Source organism: Dermochelys coriacea, chromosome 10 (genome assembly GCF_009764565.3).
Source record: "Dermochelys coriacea isolate rDerCor1 chromosome 10, rDerCor1.pri.v4, whole genome shotgun sequence".
NCBI lineage: Eukaryota > Metazoa > Chordata > Testudines > Dermochelyidae > Dermochelys > Dermochelys coriacea.
Window position 1 is genome coordinate 65,441,702 of NC_050077.1, and position 15,310 is coordinate 65,457,011.

A 15,310-nucleotide genomic window follows, 5' to 3' on the forward strand; every position below is an offset into this window, starting at 1 on the left:
TTGGCAGAGTGCTGGAACCAAAACCCTTTTTTCACCAAATGCAGATATCCAAGTATATTTGTAGTCTTGATATGTAATGGCAAAAGACACCCGATTGCCTGGACAGTCGTTATTCTTGCTAAGACATTCACTGTTATTTTTATTTGTTTACATATTTTAAATAAATCTAAATTTATCATCATCTTTGATCACTTAATTAAGGAAGATGGCTTGTTAGAAAGATTAGGAATCAGAGGTGTTTTCACTTACCTATACAAGTCTTCATATCCTCAGATGCCATGAATCCATCATAACAAAGACACCTGTATTCTCCTGGTATGTTAGTGCACTGGCCTCCATCACAGATGTTAGGATTGTCTTCACACTCATCAATATCTATTGGGAAAGTTTACATTAACACATCTTTTAGACAGGTGATCCTTGTTATGAAATTCACTGCAACGAATCATGGCAAACAAAATTCTTGATGCTTTGTGATATATGTGCATATGATCAATCTTTGCAGTTAAACCAAATATGGAGTTTTATATAAAACTCCAACTGATTCCAATGGGAGCAGGAGCAAGTTTTGTATGCCCAAAATCACTTGTAGGAAAATAATTAAAGAACCTTTTTCCATGCCATATAACCCCGCACAATCAGAAATTTCAGGTCCAGTCTTGCTGTCATTGAAGTCAATGGGAATTTTGCCACTGATTTCAGTGAGATAGGTATTGGATCTTAAATGATTTTAAAAAGCCGTTCCACACACTAAATTCCCACACAAGCAGGATTATGCCCAATATTAGAATAACTAACATGTATGTATTTATTTAATAAAATATTATAAGTTACTTGGATTTTTTTGTCCCTGCTGGCCAGTCAGGCTATATCTTTATGCTCTCCAGCATTTAAAATATTGTTCTGATCAGCACATCAGCCATCACTGGGGGTTGATCTGAGGAACTGAGACTGTACTGTTTATTGCAACCATGATGGGATCTGGACTTTTTAAAACTCAATGGGGTAGAATTTCTTTTAAAAACTCTCCAGATTTTAATTTGTCACAAACAACATATACCAGCACAGTTAAGATTGAAGACTCTGCTCAGTGACTGCATGGAAAAACCAGCAAAACAAGGACATGAATTGAGAACCCCCTGAGAGGGAAAGGGCGTAACTCACTATCAGACTGGTCTGTTGTGGATTTTGGTAATTATGCAGCTGCAGAACACCAACTCACTTTAACTGTTTGTCCTAGAATCTTATGTTTGTTATTCTTTTTTTTTACATTTCTAACAGCAGCAAACAGAAATGGTTGCATCTACAAGTTTTTGTATGGACAATTAACTCTTATTTGGTAAAAAGCTGATTGTTTACTGTTCATCCTACGAATCAAATAATGCTGGCATACACATTAGCCTGGAAATGTAGTTTTGGAAGTGGAATGTGAATTTATATGCAAAATAAGTGCTGGAAATGAGAACAGGAACCACAAACATAAAGAACTTATTTTAGAAACTTGAAGAACTTTATATGCTTAATTGCCAAGGTTTTACATTCGCAGTTAGGGTGGAAAATTGGCTGACAAAGAATTTATTGTTTCTCCTAATTGAATTGATTATTAATGCATAACCTCACCAACCTGACCTACTATTACAATGAATGGAACTCACAGCAGTTCAATTATGGAGAAATATATTCTGCAAAGGCTTCTAGCCATGTGTCATGTTACAGATAAAATACATTTGTGAACAATGTATAGGGAAAACTGAAAATCATAGTTCCTCATACTCAGTCCACAATGCCACTAAATGTATATGAAGTTGTTTATACAGTCACACACTGTCAGAGTAAAGCTACACATTTATCACAATGGCTACTGACTGTCACCAAGTGCACCTTTTCTCATTTTGTTAAAGAAGATTCTTGGGGCTAAATTTTCAGTAGACGTGCATGTACGTTTTTGCCAATTCAATATTTGCATGGGCAATTACATATTTTGCATGTGCAGAAGAAACTGTGTATATTTTGCAAGCACTGTGAAAGAGGCCCATTAAAATTTGGGGTAGCTGCTGTTTCTGGCTGCTGTTTTCTCCCCACAATGCATTACAGACACAAATAAATACTGTTAGCTAGCTGTCTGGTTACCTGATTTGTAGGAGAAAACACTTGGTGAGGCATCTAATTACTAATATTTGGGCTCACAGTTGCAGTAAATTATGGACGACAAATTAACCTGTAATAAGAGGCTAGTGCTGAAAATCTGCCACTTAATGTCAATCCTTTAAAAAGGTGACAAATATTGACAGCATTGCTCCTTCTGGGGATCCCATTCATGTTATTGATGAAAACGATTTCTAAAATCAAGTTGAACAGCGGTGCAAAGAGAGAGTGTCAGGTTCTTCAAAGGAGCTGCATCTACTACATCCACATACTTGAAATGATATTTCGTGGCTTTAAGAGCACAGATAAAAATGCAGACTTTTGACTGGCTATCATTTATGACATTTCTGTATTAATAAATCTCACTAGATGCAGTGACCTAGGTTTTTTTTTTTTTAGGTATTTTAAACTATTTTAGGGTCTAAGGCCCTAACCCAGCAAGACACTTAAAATATGCTTAATGTTAAACTTGTAAGTGCTCTCAATGGGACTATCTGTGTGCTTAAAGTTAAGCATGTGCTTAAGTGCTTTGGTAGATCAGGGCCTAAAAAAAGTACTGCACATCCACAACACCCATCGACTTCAGTGGGAGTGGAGGATGCTCAGCACTTCACAGAATTATGGTTTGTTATAATTTTTGTTGCACTTTACTAATAAGAAACGACAAACAATACATTTTCAAAGGATTACTGCACTTCACTTGTGGTTGAAGTCATTCTTCTGCCTGGTGCTTCCCAATGCAGTAATAATTCAGAAACATCCTGCCTGTTCATGCCTTAATATACTACAGAGTGGCAGCGAGACCGAAAGAGAAAGAACGAAAAGAAACCCTGGAGTGGTTGTGCGCATGATTCCACAAATCTTTATTTGTTCCCTCAGGCTCGACTATTCACGTAAGTAAGGGCTTGCAGTATCAGGCACTAACTTTGCAACTCCATATTCACGTATCTATTATTTCTTTTACTTCACTAACCAAATATTGAGAAACTGCAAGACTAGAGCCTTTGAAATTTTAAGTTTCAAAAGGTGGAAACGTTGGCTTTTGCAGCCAAGACTTTGTAACAACATAGTATGATGGTGGGTAGTTGTGATTAGCGGGCTTCTGAACAAAGTCCTAGCTTGCACAGTGCTTAGGGTTGCCAGGCTTCCAGTTTTTAACCGGAACGCCTCAAAAAAAAAAAAAAAAGGGACCCTGGTGGCGCTGGTCAGCGGTGCAGTGGAGCTAAGGAAGGCTCCCTGCCTGTCCTGGCTCCGCTCGGCTCCCCAAAACGGCGGCATGTCTCTCCTGCTCCTAGGCACAGTGGTGGCCCGGGAAGCTCGGCCAATGGGAGCTGCGGCCAATGGAAGCTGTGGGGGCAGTGCCTGCGGGGCATACTGGCCACTTCTGGGAGCCGCCTGAGGTAAGCATTGCCACATCCCCTCCCATACCCCAACCCCTTGCCCCAGTCCTAAGCCCCCCCCACACCCCAAACCACTCATCCCCAACCCCACCCCAGAACCTGTACTCCCAGCCAGAGCCCTTCCCCCCTCCCAACCCCATCCTCCTTCCCCAGCCTGGAGTCCCCTCCTGCACCCTGAACCTCCATTCCCACCCAGAGCCTTCACACTCCTCCCCCCACATCCCAAGCCCTGTCCCAGCCCAATGAAAATGAGGGAGGGAGGGTGGGGGGGCCTTGGGGAATGGGCGGGGCATGGGTGTTCAGTTTTGTGCAATTAGAAAGTTGGCAACCCTAATAGCACTGGCAGGGTATAAATATGCAAACACTCGCAATCAAATTCAGAATTTTTTAGGCCCCTCATCTAGGTCAGATATGATTAGACCAGCCTGTGGACACGTCTATAGTACAGTCAATTTTTGATTGGAGATGCTAAGAGCCCATCTCTGTCCCTCCAATAAAAGGTCAATCAATCATTTTCTTTTGACACTGGAACATAATGAGTTGTTAGATTTATAGCTCTATGGGTTTTCAAATCCAAGTCTGGGTTTTCTTTTTGCTTCTGTTTGCATCGACAATAGGTTTAACAAGCATTAGGGCCTTCTTACTAGGGCACAGTGTCTCATTTTTCTACTGCCATGTAGGGGACATTCCTGGGTGGACCGGGGCAGGAGGGGGCAGAGCCAGAGGCAAATGCTCTCTGGTGATTTCAGCCACTGCAGCTTCATAGTCCTTCAAGGTAGCTCTAAGTTATGGTGGAGCCTGTTGAAACCAGTGGGAGACTTTTCATTGACTTGATGGGCTTTGGATCAGACTCTAAAAAGTCCAATACATAAGGTAATACTTTGCACTGGAGGAGAAAATTCACCTACTACACAAAATCAGGGCCGCCCAGATGGAGGGGAAGTGACAGTCTGCCCCAGTGCTACCATTTGAAAGGGTCCCCAAACTGAGTGGCATTGTGACCTGGTGCACAGGGTCACACCACCACTCAGGTTTGGTCTGGCCATCCTGCCTTCATGACAGAGGAGTGACTGGGCCAAACCCAAGCAGTGCTACAACCGCATGTGCTAGGCTGTAACACCCAGAGCAAGAAGCCAGACTTAGGTCCGTGGGACAGGGGCTGCTACTGTGTGGTGAATGTGGGGCAGGTTTGCTCTCCAACACCCCTCTCCCCAGGGGTCTCATCTCAGTGGTTTTGCACCTTAAGTCTGGGAGCCCTCAGTTTCAGATTTTGCCCTGGGTCCCCAAAAACCTGCAGAAGATAAAATAGTTTTTGCCTCCAGACTCACAATGGACGCTGATCTTTCCTGTAATAACAGCAGGCTCTGAAATAATACAGCTACAGCCAGCTGTAGAATGGACAGCTAGAAATATGTATCTTTTTTGTTGAAAAAAAGAAATTCCCCTGAGAGCTATTGAGCTGGAAATTGTGAGGCTGTGACTTCAGTCTTGTACTCTTTAACCCAAGGAGAGAACCAAATTCTGCCATGCATAACATCTAGCTACATTATTTATTTTTACTTTATGTAATATTTGTCCAAATAAAATATATTAATCATAACATGTTCAATTCAGAGGTTTAGGCAGTGTGCATGGAGAACTGTAAGAATTAATGAAGATAACAGCATAAATGATTTCAATCTGTACTCCTAAAACTACATCTCACTTTTCAATACAAAGTAAAGAGCTTTCAGTACAAATGCTCACAAAGCTACTTTACCAGTGCAAGATCTGTGGTCTGGCATTAGTGCAAAGCCTGATTTACAGCTACATTCATAGCTTCCCTCTGAGTTTGTACAGAAGGTGTCACAACCTCCATTCATTATGTTGCATTCATCAATATCTAGAAGGAAAGAAATGAAAGTTAAACACGCTCACAAATACATTTTTTTTTGTTAAGCATATTTCATGGATACATTCTGGGCCAATTTAAAAAGAGGGTTCAATCCAGCATCTACGTTTGTGCACACAATTGCTGATCTTTTTGCAGGTGCAGGTACTTGGATGCACATGTGGACAAATATATAGGCACAACAGGGAATGAGATGTCCAATTAACTGAATGCATATGCAAATGATCCCGCACTTCTGTCTCTCTCTGGATGCCTAGATAGTCCCTATCACTGTAGTTCCTGAATCACCTGAAGTCAACAGAAATGCTTGTGTAAGCGCTTACAGGATTGGGCCAAAGTCCCTGACTGTGTACTCCTTATTCAGGTAGGATCAGAGCCACTGTTTTGGCACGTACATCAGAATTTTTCAAAATACGAAAAGTGCATTCAGATTTTTTGTACACAGTGTCTGGTACGAGCTTAGAAGCCCTTTCTGAATCTATGGCTTTTAAGGAAACTGACAGTAGAAATTTATACAATAGAGATATTTACAGATTAGTTTAAGGATAAATGTCACTAAGCCACACACACTATTCTACTCTACCAACACATTGCAACCTCAGAAACGCCAATCTGAAATAAAATACAGATCTGAGGGATATCACAGTGTATTTAAATGACCTCAGTTACAACATTTTATGGCACTTTCAAAAAAAAATTTTTTTTAATATCTGCTGGTTAATTTACCAAACAAAATAATCCAATAAATAAATATGGTGTGTAAATATTGAGTGTTGGCTGGGCAAATAGCAAAGAAAACGTGGGCACAAGGGTCAGATTTGAAACAGTGATATAACTTCCTTGATCTCAAAGGAAGGGACGTGCATGTTCATGCTACTACACACTGCTCTGACACTGTGCCCGAGATTATTGAATCAGATGTAGATATATTTTATTAGATAGACACAATTCTTTACATCAACTCTTGTTAGCGAAGTGGCAAGCATTAATTGGTATTCTATGTTCATTAATAATTACAGCTGCTCTGAGGATCAAGTTCTTACCAATACAAAATAATTTGTCGGGAGTGGACTGATATCCAGGGTTGCAGGCACACTGATACCTTCCAATCAGGTTGACACAATGCCCATTTCTGCACAGGTTGTGGCTTAGGTCACACTCATTGATGTCTATTTCAAAAGAAAAAGGGAACATATTTTACGTCTCTGCACTGCAACGTTTGAGTAAATGGCATAAATGAATGCATAGATAGAGCCAGGAAATGCAAATATAGAAATGACCTATATACGGTGCACATTTTGCTGGCACCATCATACCTATACATGCGGAGATATTTGGAGCCAGTTGATGACCTGGAGGACAGTTGCACTGAAAGCTTCCTTCTGTGTTTATGCAAATGCCACCTCGGCACAAAAGAGGATTTCTCTGACACTCATCAATGTCTGTAAAAAGAAACAGGTTTCAGAGTAGCAGCCGTGTTAGTCTGTATTCGCAAAAAGAAAAGGAGTACTTGTGGCACCTTAGAGACTAACAAATTTATTAGAGCATAAGCTTTCGTGAGCTACAGCTCACTTCATCGGATGCATCTCCTCTGTTTTTTCCACCAAATGCATCCGATAAAGTGAGCTGTAGCTCACGAAAGCTTATGCTCTAATAAATTTGTTAGTCTCTAAGGTGCCACAAGTACGCCTTTTCTTTTTGTAAAAAGAAAGGAACACGCATCACTGCAGGCGCTAAAAGCTCCTGAATGCAACAAAGAATAAAAGTGCTGGTGCTACACAGCAACATTGGGAAATAAGTGTTTGTTTGACCCTTGGAATTCTGAGAGTGCATATATGCAGCTCCTCCCTATGTATTGCTCCCTCTCCTGTGAATAGTATTCTTACTTCTTCCAGCTGCTGATCCTTCTCCTCCACACATCAAGAGACACACCCTCTTCCCAGGTACTTACCCCCCATATCCTTGGAGAATAAATACAACTGTTCCTCCCTATCCTGTGGACAGTTTCCTCACTTCTCTGTTTGCCTTTCTGCTCTGAGCTCCCTTCCCACCCAGACATGTGCTCCAGGTCCACCAGCTTCTTTTCGCTGACTGAGAACCCAGTAATCAGCTTCAGACTGAGACAGCAGGGAGGGGCTTCAAATGGAGCTCCTGCTGCAGAGCTGGAAGGGTTTCAACCAGTGATGAAGCTGGGCAAGACCAGATTCATTCTGGGTAAGAGCCCCAGGCTGCCAACCCATTAATTCCTACTGGAACCCCATTTACTACAATTATTGATCAGAAAATGGCCTGTCTCCTAGGAGCAGGTGGACAGGTTTTACTAATATGCACATTCCTAAAAAAGAAACATACTTTCAAAAATGTCACTTCACATCACTATGTACTGTCACTACATGTTTTGAGGCCCTGCCTCAGTCATCCTTTAAAATGTATATTGGAGCTTTTTCAGTGCTTAAACTGAGCCCACAGCCATCCCTCCCTGCCCATCTCCCCCTCCCCCAAAGAGTCACATTCTGCTCTCCATTTCCATGAAGTTATTCTTGATTTACACTAGGGTAACTCAGGGCGGAGTCTGACTAACAGTGATGATACATAGTTTAAAAAAAAAAAAGCTGCTACTAATCATGCTATGCAGGGCTGTGCTGCCAACTGGGAGATGGGGATCTTTGGGATGAACTGAGAATCCTTGCCCTTTGTGCATTTGTGCTTTGGCACCCTAGAGAGGCCTAGAGAGAGCAAATTCATTGTTGGGGTGAATCCTAAGCACCCACTTTAGGATCAGCCCTGAAATGAGTTAAGTAACAATATTTACAACTGAAAATTTCAAGCACAAAACCCAATGAGTGTATAGTATGTTGGAACAACAATCCTTTGCGTGGAGACAGGCCAAGCCCAGGATCTTTTATCCTAACCCTCTCCCAAACCCAGCTCCTGAATGTTAGTGGTTCAGATAAAATGAACCAAGACCCAACTGATGGATTTGACTAATAAGATTCTGCAAATCCAAAACCAGCCTGATTTACCCACTGTGGAAATGGAACAAAACCAGAACCTTCTATTTGCCTTCCCAGTAATATGGAAGCTAGATCTAGAATCGGATCAGGAAACCAGTCCTGTTTCAGTTTCCAAAACAAAACCTGACTAACAAGGCTTTGCAAAACCAATCCCAACATACAGACTCTGTACCCCATCTTTGGTATATGACATAAAACATACCCATGCAGTTTTTCATCATCATAAATCCACTTTCATAGCCTTCAAAACATTTACATTCGAAGTCCCCTGGGGTATTGACACAGATGCCTTGACCACAGAGATCAGGAGATATGCGGCATTCATCAATATCTGAAAGACAAATAATTTTAAACACATGTTAAAATATAATTCAATATCTGTGTTTTCAATACAATGTTCTGAAAGCTACCAGGTAAGACTTTTACCTGTACAATTTCTTTCTTCAGAATCAAGTGCAAATCCGCTGTCACATTTACACTTGAAACTGCCAATGGTGTTTCTGCATTTTCCATGGGTACAAAGACTTGGGATCATTTTGCATTCATTGATATCTAAAAACGAGACAAAGAAAGGTTTGGTTATTTTTAGCAACCATCCAATTTAGTAAAACTTCACTGAAAGAGATTCAGGTTAGTAAAATTCTAAATCCAGCAATAATACCAGCTTCTCAAAAGCTGCAACTACAATTTTGTGCATGCAAACCACTACATTCAAATAATAATGACAACACGTAAGCAATTATATAGCCCTTTTCATCCACAGATCTCAAAAGCGCTTTACAAAAATAGGAATGTATTATTATTCCTATTTCACAGCTGGGGAAAATGAGGTACATCCTGTTGAAATTTCATTTGGACTTATGGGAACAAAAAGAATTTATGTGACAAAGAATGTATTTGCAACACACAGTAACAAATGTAGAGAATGATTTGAGTGAGGATCTTTTGAAAATTTGATCCTGTGTATTTATTTAAAGTAGCTCATTCCCTTTTTATGATTTTACAGATGAACACAAAGACCTTCACAGATGATGCTGTCAGTAGGAGGTGGAGTGAAGTGACTGCACACACTGAAAGAAAAGGAGTACTTGTGGCACCTTAGAGACTAACAAATTTATTAGAGCATAAGCTTTCGTGAGCTACAGCTCACTTCAAGCTCACGAAAGCTTATGCTCTAATAAATTTGTTAGTCTCTAAGGTGCCACAAGTACTCCTTTTCTTTTTGCGAATACAGACTAACATGGCTGCTACTCTGAAACCTGCACACGCTGAGTTACTAGGGAGAGTGGAACTCCGTGAACCAGTGCTGAAGTAACAGTAAGATTAGCAGCATTTGCTATGTAAGTAGGTTCTAATAGAGGCCTTCATTCAATGCAAATTCAAGCCCCATATATCTCCCAGCTTTCCTTTCCTTCTATGATCCTCACCATAAAATAGGGGGCTGCTGGGAGGCAGGATTTGGCACTAAGACAACCAGTGATCTAAAGTCTTGACTTCACATCATCTTAACAGACCACATTACTAAGTTCCTATAAACCACTTTCCATGCATACGACAGCAAGAACTAGGCGCACTACCCCCTAAAACATGCAATAAGGGGCCCATCATGTGAGCAGTACAAAGGACTCACTACTTTCAATGAATCACATCTATCATACTCCCACCTCTTGTAGCCTGGAGACCACAACAAGAATTCATACTGGGATTCACCTACATAGTAATGTAAAGCACTAACACAGATGAAGCTGACCCCCAGTTTCTTTTGTCATGAATGGCTATTTTTTCCCCTCCTTTATCTAACAGAGTCTGATCCAGGGCTCACTGAAGTCAATGGAAAGACTTTTATTAGCTTCAGAGGGCATTGAATCATGCCCAGAGTGGCCAAAGAGAACTGCCAAAAGAACCACTCCATCCCCTGATTTCTGAAAAAAAATGAGACTTCCATGAGTCAGAGAAAATATAATTACCCTAAACAAAAGCACGTTACACTTTATTGATAATTAAGAGCCTGGTAACTGTTTATAAAACTGAACCTGAAACAATCACCACCAAGTGTCATTCTCATTTGTGTTTCCCCTTCCTTTCAAATATTAAAGCATTTGGGTTTTCAGTTAACTAGTTTCTTTAAATGCCTTCTCCCAAACACATCCACCTCCACTTTCACTTTTGATACCATGTTGCTTAATCTAACTGGTAACCAAGGAAGAAGCTTTCAGAATGAGGTTCCATTAATGCTGGAAATTTACCCCAGAGTCACAACATGACCTAAATGAATGAAGTCTTCATTCGCTGTTTCTACCATTAGAATATAACAATTTGGCCAACAAACTCCATGACTCAGACTCTAGCATAGATTCACTTTTGCACGGCAGAAGCTATCTTTACAGAACATGGTATGTTTCTTCAACAGCTGTGCAAGGATTTTCAAAGTGTTGAGAGTCTCTTTCTCCCTTGATTTCCAAGGCAATTTAAACACATGTATCAGGCACAGTAAGCAGTGGTTCTATAACAATTCCAAAGTTGGCTACTCATTTTGTTTCAAGTTATAAGGGGCCAGGGCCAGATCTTCAAAGGTATTTAGATGCCTGAAGATGCAGACAGGCACCTGGTGGAACTTTCAAATGTGCCTACAGTAGGTTAAGGGCCCAGCTCCCAATGAAACCTATGGGAGTGTTAGCTGCTTAGACACTTTTAAAAATCCAACTAGGCACCTCTCTGCATGTTAGGATACCTAAATACCTTTGAAAATCTGGCCATATGTCCTTACTCAGTAATCATTCCATCCTTAACCAAGCCTTAACTCCTGCAGACTTCAAGTCCATAGGAATTTAACCTGAGTAAGAAAAGAGTAAAAACTAAGGAATGCCATCAAGATGTGGCCCCCAATGGCTTTACAAATTAATTAAAACCCCCTTACATACCTTTAAAGAATGGCTTTCCATTTATAATCTCTCCCCTACTAGCAAATCCAAGTCCTCTTGGACAAAGAGCTTCAAATTCAGGAGTTGCCTTCACAGGACATTCCTCGCATTCAGGGCCCCATGCTGCACCAACAGAACAGCAGCAACTATCCATTCGGTGCCGGCCTGCTATCGGTAATGTACATTCTTCATCTTCATGCTTCAAGTAGCAAGTCTCCAAGCGAATGTCTGTTGGGTAATTAAATAGTGAGATGATAAAAACTGTGTGTGCACGGTACATGTGTGTGTTTAATGAGCACGAATGTTTGAATTTATGTGTATTTGACAAAAAGTCTGCCTCATTGGGGGGGCTGGAGGGAAAGCATAAACACAAGAATCTTCCCCCAGAATCCCTTCTCAATAGGGCTTGCTCCATTTCCTCAGATCAGGAATATGCCAGAAATACCACACAGTTCTTTTCACTGGAATTACTGGCACTAAGCTCTGGAATTAACAGGCCTAAAACTTTCCAGGAAATGGGGCTCAGCATTTGAGGTCACTTTTGGATCAGAGAAGAAAGGGCCTCAAGCATTCCAGTTCCACCAGAACCTATGTCTTTGTTCAGCAACACTTGAAGATTTGCTGTTAAAAAGAGGTGAATGCACTGCGGATGAAGTCTATAGATAGCACCTGAAATGGAAGTCTTTTTCTGGACTTTCCCCACAAAGAGATGTAGAATGGGGAGAAACATTACAGTCTCTCTCAAACTCATGTGTACCTCAACCCTGGCTTGGAGAGCCCACCTCTGGGGATGAGTGGGACTAGTCTCCATGTCCATTCTACCCTTGACTTCTTCCTGAGGCCAATCAATAAAGGTTGCCAAACATGGCCAAATTTGCTGGGGTGTTATAACATTGACACCTGCCCTCTGGGAAATGGACCATCTCATTTCACATAAGTTTCTGACCCCGCATCAGATGAGTTTTGGTCACTACCTATACTACCTAGTCCAAGCTCTAACTGGCAACCTGAAGTTGAATGGCTCTGTACACCATTACTGATCTTATTTTAAAATGATTATGAATAAAATCTATTTCCCTATTTACAAGAAAGTATGGAATGCAAATCTTTGTTTGACATACAGAGATTTGGGTTCCCTCCCCGCCAAACATCAAAAAAAACCTGTAAATAGCTTAATACCTACCAAGGCATGTCCGTCCAGAGGCATCTAAAATCATTCCACTAGGACACTGGCAAACAAAGGAACCCAAGGTATTGACGCACTGACCGTTTGGACACACCCCAGGAAACACTTCGCATTCATTTACATCTATTTCCAGACAAAATTATAAAAATGAAAATCAATGCAACAAACACACCCACATTAGAAAAATATAACATTTTAACACTCCCATTTTAGGACTGACTATGTATCAATTTGCAAAGTCTGGCAAAATTCCAAACTCTTGGGCTTTCCTATGCAAATCAGACTGAACGAATTAATTACAGCCTCTACCACTGATTAAAACATATTAAAAATGTGTTGTCATTACACCTTTGATATGGCTATTGAAATCAGGTTTATAAATAAAACAAAATTAGGTCACCGAAAAAAGCTATCCTGCTGTATGTTCATTACAAGACAGATTTTTAAAAGTATTTGGGTGCCTAAAGATGCAGTCCGTCATCTAGTGGAATTTTCAGAAGCGTCTAAGTGTCTAACTCCCATGGAAACAAAATTATGCATATATGTTTAGACGCTTTTGGAACTCTCAGTAGACACCTATCTGCATCTTTAGGCACCTACGTACTTTTAAAAATCTGGCACAATAGCTTTTTCATTGTAATATTACTGGTTAATTTAAGTTCCTGAACATATCCCTGGTGAGCATGGAATTTAACTTGATTGTGTACAAGCATCTAAATTGTATTTTTTAAGAGGAAAATGTTGTACTGTTTTGTATGACAAGGTGTAAAGCATAATTCAGCCTGCTGAACTAGGATGGCCTGAATATAAATATCTGGTTTGTAATGCCCTTCCACCTCTTCCTTCTGTGGAACATACTGTATTGTTGAAAATCGTCTTGGAAATTAAATTATAGGCCGAGACGAAGCATCAGAAATTTAAGCAAATTAGGAGGGAGCGAGCACAGAAGGTTAGAATGGAAAGGCTCCCACAACCTGCAGTTGCATTGCACATTCAGAGAATGAAGCCAGGAAATGGGTCGCTCAGATCTGTAGCATTGCCAATTCTCGCAATATCTTCAAGAGTGAGGTGAGTCTGGCCTACTCTGAAGCCAGGCTGCCTATGACAAGGCTCCAGACCACTTATGAATATCAGTTTTTGAAGTAAAACTCTGCTGACTGGCTGCCTTCTCCACTACCCTCCTCCTGGGAAAGAACCCCTTATGGAGCTGCTTCAGGCAGAACTTTCCGCCCATCCCCTCAGCCAACACCATTCTCACTGGAGGGAGGGAAGGAGGAAGCAGAAAGAGTCCAGCAATGCAGGGGGTTCTATTATCTCTTCCCATCCTGTGAGCCAGGGGTCAGGAAGACATGGAGGTCACCTTAATAAATTTGGGAATAATGGCAACGCTAACTTGTCACACACGTTGGGGGAGGACAGAGTGAATTCAACAATCAAAAGACAGACTCATAACACATCATCTTCCTTTTAAAAAAATCTCCTGATTTTTGGGTGAATCACATGATTTTTGGGGTGTGAATTTTTGGGGTTAGAAATACTGGATTTATTTAGATTTATTAGGCTTATAGGGTGAAATTCAAAGTAGAGAAACAGCCTACGCGAGACTCTTGAGCTGGTGGGGGAGGGCAGTGTGGCCAGAGCTGCCACTAGGCGACCTCTGCATTTCTTGCACACTCCAGAGGGGTGAGTGACAGCTCCACGATGGCTGGGAAGTAAGACAATTGGATCCATGATTATGTGAAACAGATGGAACAGATTTAACTGCACAAGGTAGCAGATGACCTGTGGACACTTTCAGCTTCAGGATTTGTCTGTGGGTTGGAGGCGTGTTGTTAATTCCATCCCACACACCTCAACTTATTTCCCTGCACAAAACCCATTTTACACAAACTGTGCATGGGGAGAAGCGAATATCACCTTGGGAAGCCACTATTACCATTTGGCCCCTCCCCACCAAATAAATTTCCTAGGTAAATATTTTTCTGCATCCTCTGATTTGAAGAGTCCTTATGTTGGTGGAAGCCAAAAGCTACTTTAACACATTAGGAACCAGGGTAACTAGTGAGAGAAAATTTGGGCTATTTTGGCCTACTGGAATGAGAAGGATTAAAGCATATAACAGTTGTAAACTAAAGTGCTGGTAAAAGAAATGCTGAAAGCACGGTGTTCACATCTTGGATTAATAAATTTTCCATCCCAGCAGTGTTGAAAATGTTCTAAGTCTTTCCTCGTGAATAGAGATAGGTGGGGCCGCTCCACCCCCCCTTTTCTTTCACTTACACACTCCAGAAAGTATTGCTGAGGTCAGAGAAGTTCTATACAGTGGGTCTGGGGTATAGAAGTGCCAAGGTATTCAGTCACCACTTGGAAAGCACAGGATACATGTGGGGGTGTTCTACTTATTCGATTTTTTGGTTCTGTTTAGTTTGTTCATTTGTCAAAGAACTGCTTCTTTCTAGAAGCCACATATGGGAATAATTTGTTTTTAAAATATTTTAACTGCAGTGTCATGTCAGATTGTGTCAGTCATGATGACCTGCTACAGTTTGAGACTCTCTGAGCGTGTGCATGGTAGGGAAATATACAGTACAGCTCTTTGGCTGGGGTTCAAATTAATCCACAATAAGGAGGGAAAAGGGCGTTGGGGCTTTACATTTTCACTGCACAATATGTGATGATCTCACACATTGAAAAAAAAAAGTTTTAAAAACCAACCTTTTCTTGAATTAATGTTTTACCGTGGCCTGAGACGG

General features: G+C 41.0%; 1 protein-coding gene across 6 annotated transcripts in view; it reads right to left on the reverse strand.

The window, feature by feature from the left end:
- FBN1 (fibrillin 1) overlaps nucleotides 1-15,310 on the reverse strand; it is a 217,149-nt gene that overhangs the window by 69,779 nt on the left and 132,060 nt on the right. For all 6 annotated transcript variants that reach the window (XM_038418952.2, XM_043494228.1, XM_038418951.2 and 3 more), the window contains 8 exons: nucleotides 12,555-12,680; nucleotides 11,372-11,599; nucleotides 8,877-9,002; nucleotides 8,653-8,781; nucleotides 6,753-6,878; nucleotides 6,480-6,605; nucleotides 5,305-5,427; nucleotides 250-375 (listed from right to left, as the gene is read on the reverse strand). In XM_038418952.2, coding sequence (XP_038274880.1) covers nucleotides 250-375; nucleotides 5,305-5,427; nucleotides 6,480-6,605; nucleotides 6,753-6,878; nucleotides 8,653-8,781; nucleotides 8,877-9,002; nucleotides 11,372-11,599; nucleotides 12,555-12,680 — 1,110 coding nt within the window. The remainder of the gene's footprint in view (nucleotides 1-249; nucleotides 376-5,304; nucleotides 5,428-6,479; nucleotides 6,606-6,752; nucleotides 6,879-8,652; nucleotides 8,782-8,876; nucleotides 9,003-11,371; nucleotides 11,600-12,554; nucleotides 12,681-15,310) is intronic.